The 7,011-nt window shown below is 37.1% G+C and overlaps 1 protein-coding gene across 1 annotated transcript in view; it reads right to left on the bottom strand.

Moving 5' to 3' along the window:
- Nucleotides 1-4,729: 4,729 nt before the first annotated feature.
- The window catches only part of mtnr1bb (melatonin receptor 1Bb), a 45,160-nt gene continuing 42,878 nt past the window's right edge, over nt 4,730-7,011 (bottom strand). The window contains exon 2 of the mRNA XM_048598109.1: nt 4,730-5,592. Coding sequence (XP_048454066.1) covers nt 4,730-5,592 — 863 coding nt within the window. The remainder of the gene's footprint in view (nt 5,593-7,011) is intronic.

The raw sequence follows: 7,011 nt of genomic DNA, 5'->3' as shown, positions 1-7,011 counted from the left end.
GTGAAAATTGGCATGGTTATCGGACACAAGTGGAGATCCAGGGCTTTAAATGACTGGCGAGAGGGCTCCAAAAGCCTGAGATACTCAAAGGAAGAGAAATGGCATAGTCACAGGGAGACAGACCAAGTTGTGATTTAATTATAAGAAACAAACCAAATCTGTAATGGTGTGGGCAAGTTAAACATTGAAAGATACAGGCAGGGAGGGAGAATTCAACTAGGAGGAAGCTCTCATCCATCTTTCTGTCTTGGCATGATGTCTATGCAGTTAGTAAGCTTCCGGATTGCAAGAACTTTGTTCATGAAGAAATAGACATTCTGCAAGGAGATACAGTGAGAGGCAGTGACAACTGACTCACTGACTGACCCCACCTGTTTAGAATTGATAAGGGAAAATTGGACATGGACTAGATTGGAATGATTCACTCATGCCATTGTAGTTAGTGGGATGGTCAGCGAGGGATTGCTTTTTGATAGCAACATTAGTGCTTTAAAGGGTGCCTCAGAAAATGCTAAGTAAGACAAAGAGCAACAGGCTTATTACAGAGGCAAACTTGACATTGGTCAGTTGTGAGATGCATCTTAAGCAGCAAATTGTGGGTTCCACAAATACAACCTGCTGAGCCCTGGAAAGAGCCAGAGGTCAAACAAAAGGGCTATGGTGATTTTGACAGTCATTGGCAATGATTACTTCCCTAGTCCAAGGGAAAAGGCCTTCCTCTATAAATCTGCAATGCCAGTGACCATCTGACGTGAAGCTCTAATACTTCAGAGGCACTGCCATTACTTATTTCCAGGATTTTTTTCGCTTGCTTGCAAATTTTATTTTGGGAGTATTACCTTATATGAGCTACAACTCTGTTCTCATCCTCTCTGTTCTGCAAATGGCAGGTAGGTGAGAAAAAGGCTATTTTGTTCCGGAAGTTACTGCTCCTGATTCTAGTGATGCTGCTGCTGCGACATCAGCTTTTATTCCCCATCTTAGATCTCAGATAAAAATGATCTCTAGTGCTGAACTGAAGGTTGGTGGAGTATGTGAAATCAATGACCTCAAAAGTTTTGGAAATCAGCCTCTTTGCAGCAAAAGCACGTTTTAAGCACAAGCTCTGTGATCAACAGTCTATCACTTGGGCAAGAAAGCTGGAGTGAGACCTCAGAATTTAAAGGATTTATTCCTTGTCATTGTTCAGCCCCTGAAATATCACTGTCTTCTTGCTTCAATTTCCCTGACGAGTTCTGTGAAGCCTGGGAAATCCATGCATACATCATTAAAGACAGAAATCATAGTTAAAGTACTTTTTAATATCTAAATGACCAAGCCACCTGCCCCATAGAGGTTTCCCAAGCCCATCCAGTCACACTGGGGTTAAGGGTGGAAATCAAAAGGGTCCTGCTGTGCCCTGATGCATCAGAAATTTTAGCCCTTTTAACCTGTAATCCAATCACAAACCCATCTGTGTTGACAAGTTAAAATTGCCTCCAAAACATCTGTTTATTGAATGCAGTTTCCAACAACATAACAAAAAGTTGTTAATCAAATCCAGTATCTGAAGTCAGTCAGCCTTGGAAACGTTCATTTTAACTTTTTTCTAACTATACTTAATAAAATGACATCTAAATACAGGTCAACAATTTATATTTTATTTTATGTACATGGGCACATTTTCTATCTGATGCAAGAACATTGATTGCAGAAGTTAGTAGTGTAGAATTCTTATATAATCGCAGAATTGGTCCAACACATTGAAAATTACAATTAAACAAAACCAACAGAATTTGCCATTTATGATTTAGTAACAACTTGTTCGATTCTGAAGTCGTCTCTAAAATGTAAACTTTTGTCGAAGAAACAGGAACTTCAGCAATTTTTAAAGTTCACAGTTGTGTCATCCGTATCTGGTTTTCTGATACAGCACAGTAGCACATTTTATGTACGTATTTTGCATACTAGAATTTGCTGTGAATGAACAGATGGAAATTGAATGTGATATTAAATAGATACAGTTGCAAGAGATGCAGTAGAGACATTGTGTAGCCACTACAGTCTGCAGTATCATGGCGTATGTGACATTGGTCTTTGACAGATCGGGTTTCTTTGTACAAAAAAGATTTGAGGAAAATCAACACTAACCAATTGTACGTGTAACAAAAAAGAACTAGAATGCCAGGTTTCTGTGATGTGGCAAGTACATCACAAAGTTCATTTTTGTTACATAATTGAAGTTTTATGCAGAGCTTGACCTGAATAAACATGTCAGCGGTTGTGCTGTGCAACACAAACTAACTACTGCAGCATGGGAACAAAGCACTGAGCACTTTTGGTTAACATTTGTTTCGTTACTAAGTAGAGATGATTGCAAAGTACTAATTTTATTTTGTTTGCTGTATGCATCATCAATTATGGAATAATATTTAAGGTACGATGTTTTCAACTTCTTTTGGACAGCAAAATATTTTATTAACGATAAGACAACACCCTTCAATTGTGTGTGTTGGTCATCATGACTAAAATTAAATTTCAATTTGAGAATGTTGTAAAATAGATTTTCAAACTTAAGTTCATTATGACAGTAAAATGGTTAAATCAAGACAAGATTACATATAAGCCTATCCATATATATGTGGGTTTGTAATTCTCTCACAGATCAATACTGAAATCTCAGGAAAAATCAAAACCTGTCAGTTTCTCCTATGCTGAAGGGGACAGGTAATGAATGTCTAAAGTGAATTTTCAGCATTTTGCAATCCAGAATCTGATTGAGCAGATCTGCTGCTGTTGGATTGTTATAAAACAAATGGATAGTAACTTATAAAGCATGTGTGGGTGTACGTGTTCTTGTGCTCATATGTAGATGAAGATTGGTTTTATCATTGCACTGATTAACTTAATTTTGATCAGATTTACTGCAGAATAATAGATGTTTTGGGTGAAATTTGTAGAGTTGTAGTTTTTGCATTTATTGATAAATCTAACCAATGTACAAGAGATAGGACTTCCTGCTAGAGATGGGGTTTAAGTAGGAATTTGATTAAAACACAGTCACTTCTGCTGAAACCAAGAATGAACACAAAAATTAGGAACATCCAGCCCCTGGTGTCTGCTCCACCATTGAATAAGTTCATAACTGATCTGATTGTGGCTTTGCAGATGATTTTAAAAATGGTGGGATGATAAGTAGTGAGGTGGATAGCCTTAGATCACAAGAGGATGGAAATGGACTGTCAGATGTCCTGATCAGTGATAAATGGAATTCAATCCGGATAAATATGAGGCACTTGGACAGGACAAATAAAGTAAGAGAATACATAATGAATAGCAAGACGCTGAGAAGCATCGAGGATTGGAAGAACCTTGGTATAAATGCAAATTGGTCCCTTAAGTAGCGGGACCAGTGGATCAAGAAGTTAAGAAGGCACGTAGTACAATTGCCTTTATTATTCAAGGCATAGAGTTTAAAGGAGAGGTTATGCTGGAACTGTATAAAACGTTGGTTAGGCCACAGTGGAATACTGTGAGCAGTTCTTGATCCCACGTTATAGGATAGATTTGATAGCACTAGAGAGGGTGCAGAGCAGATTTACCAGGATGTCACCTGGGTTGGAGAGTTTCAGTTATGAAGAGAGATTGGGCAGACTCGGGTTGTTTTCTTCAGAGCAGAGGAGATTGAGAGGGGACATGACTTAGATGTATGAAATTATGAGCCGGATAGATAGGGTAGACAGAAAGAATCTTTTCACCATGGTGGAGGGATTAATCACTGATGGTGGGGTGCGGGGAGGGTGAGCAAGATTTAAGGTAAGTGACAGAGGTTTAGAGGAGATGTGAGGAGAAACTTTTTTTTTCAGAGGGTGGTGGGAATCTGGAACTCACTGCATGTAAGCTTGATAGAGGCAAAAATTCTCATAATATTTAAAAAGTATTTAGATGTGTACTTGCAATGCCACGGCATAGATGGCTATGGGCCAAGTGCTGGAAAATGGGATTGGAATAGTTAGACAGTTATTTTTGACTGGTACAGATGTGATCAGCTGAAGGATTTTTTTGCACTCTACGTGTCTATTTCTATGATTCTAGAATATAAAACCCAGCGGTTAATTGCCTTAACTCTGAATAGCACAGTTTAAGTAGCTTCAAAGAAAATTTCATATCTTAAGGTGAATGTCCTTTGATTCTCTTCAGTTCCATGACCAAAACTTCAACAGACCTCTTTCAACTATGCAACCCCTTTTAACTAGGGTTTCCATAAAACATCCAGAAACTTTACTAAAGTAGAATAGAAGCCTCAAGGAATTTCCCAGTGTTAAAGTAGGATTGAGTTGCTGAAATCATGAGCAGAACGTTCTGGAATTAATGTGCCTGTGAAGTACAATTAAGGGTAAATTTACAGTTTATCAAGATTGAAGCAGTAATTGAATGAAGAATGGAATTTTTCCCCTATATGAAGGAAAGCTTATCAGCTAAGTTTTTAATATTATGCTAACCATATTGACGTGTCCTATATGTTCATTCAGGTACTACGCCATGTTGAACTCCAACAAATATAAAGACCTCCATTCAACATTTCAGTATTGGCAAGAAAAGCAAAACTGTCTGATCATAATTTTAACGGAAAGATAATTAAAATAAGAGACTGTCAATAAAGAGTTTATTTCTATCTACAAGAACTGAGAACTTCTAAACACAAGCAATCAAAAAACTACATTCTAAATACTTAGGTAAATGGATAATTTTACAATGAGTTTGCTTTTACCTGATTATTAATATTTATTGCAGGTGATGGTTTCGTCTTCATTGCCTCAGTTCCACCTTTAGATGTTTCTTGAAACAAATAGCGTGGAGTCCACAAAGCCATTATTATTCTTTTATATTCTTTTCTGAAGTTTCGGTTCAACATTCCGTATATAATTGCATTAAGGCAACTGTTAAAGTAGGCCATGAAGTAACTAAGGACAAAGAGCCACTCTGGAATTTTTGGTCCGATTTTCTTTGGATTGATGGCCACAGCTAGACCAATGAAGTTCAGGGGTGCCCAGCAAAATGCAAACAGCACAAATACTAAAAACATAGTCAGAAAGTTTCTGAAGTCACTATGCTTCAGTTTCACATCTGTCTTGACTCGCCTCCTTACTTGAATAACTAAAATCCAGATTCGCAGGTAACAAAATGACACTACTGTGATAGGAACTAAGAAGTGAACCACCACCACAGCAACAGTGTAAAAAGAACTAACTGTCTGAGTAAATGTACAGGAATAGACACGAGCATCATACTGTAAGGATCCAACAAAAAAATTTGGTACTATTGCAAGTACTGTTAATGCCCAAATCAGAAACAAAAAGATCATTGTGTTTCGACAACTGAATAATTTGTCATATGTCAGACTGTGACAGATGTAGCAATATCTGTTTATTGCAATTGCTGTGATATTGAAAATTGAACCTATCACGCTTAGACCCATCAAAAAGCCACTCACTTTACAGTGAATGTCACCAAGGAACCATCCATTATGAAAAATTGCAAAGAGCACTAGTGGATATGGGTACACAGCCACGACAAGATCAGCAAATGCCAAGCTTACAACAAACATGTTACCTGCAAGAGAATGAGAGAAAGGATTATTAAACAAACAGAATCAACAGAATTTGCCCCTAAAAAGACTGGCAACTGCAATGACTTCTGTGGAAAATAGATTATTGGTCATCCATCTTGTTGACATTTGCAGGACTTGGCTAGTGCATAATGAGTGCAATATTTGCTGACCTAACAACAGACATTAATTCCAATAGCAATTCTGTGAAGTATTAGAAATCATGGGTAAGACAGAGTTACCAACATGGCCTCTTTCTGCACTGTAGGGATTCTATGTGCTTTAAAAAACAATATGCTGACAATAGAGAAATAAGGAGGTTAACAGATCATTACGTAATGAATTGTTTAAATCATTAGTTATAACCCCCACTTCTTGTATTTAAATGAGGTTGCCATATTCCTTGTAATGACATTTAGTTTAATGATATGTAGCTCAGAAAAGTATAGAAAGTAATGAATCGTTATGTGACATTGGATTTGGCCCGGGAATTTTGGAACTCAAAGCCTGAATATTCAAGTTACCTAATTTCCCCAATGTAAATTTCCTTGATATGTATGTATTTACTTGAATTGAAGGGCTAAACTTTGAATAAGTGAAACTTGTGTTCATTTGTCTTCCTGTCATTTGATAAACTCACTTGAAGTCATGCAGCTGTCAGAAACACTTCAAGGTGTTATGACTACTTTGTGAATGGAATTAGTTATTTTCGCTATTGTTAAATTAATGACAGCTTACAATGCATTTATACAAAGTGATTGCAATTTCTACTTCATAGCAACAATTGAGTAATCAGATCCTGGAAGGGTTTGGAATTTTCTCTTGTTTATTGTGGTATTTGTGGGTAAAAGCATATTGTCACCACTCCTTTATCCTTGACTGGGATAAGGGCCTATTTGGTTTACAGGGATGGATGAACAACCACTAAATAACCTTTGTTCAGGTTAATGACCTTTCATTGGAATTGGTGAGTTCGTAGCCAGAAAAATTTACACTGGTTCTCTCTATACAGCTGGTGTCACATCTGCTGAGTATTTCCAACATGGGCGTCTGCACTGTTATGCTTTCACGGTGAATGAGATGCTGCTTGAAATAAGGAAATGCAAATAGAAAGAAAAAATAGAAAAAAAGTTTGTTTCCATGAGATGAGCAGAGTAAGTTAGTTGATATTGAATATTAAAATTTTGGCTTGATGGGAGAAAATGAATAAAAGCAAACCATTTGCATTGACTGATGTATAGAACAATCAAGCATAACACAGAAACATAAAAAATATGAGAAGGAGTTGGCTATTCAGTCTTTTGATCTTGCTTCAACATTCAAAACTGTCATAAATAAAAACCAAAAGAACTGCGGATGCTGTAAATCAGGAACAAAAACAGAAGTTGCTGGAAAAGTTCAGCAGGTCTGGCAGCATCTGTGAA

Source organism: Rhincodon typus, chromosome 6, assembly GCF_021869965.1.
Source record: "Rhincodon typus isolate 14 chromosome 6, sRhiTyp1.1, whole genome shotgun sequence".
NCBI lineage: Eukaryota > Metazoa > Chordata > Chondrichthyes > Orectolobiformes > Rhincodontidae > Rhincodon > Rhincodon typus.
The sequence above is the reverse complement of the archived record's forward strand: the minus strand, read 5'-3'. Positions and strand labels throughout refer to the sequence as shown.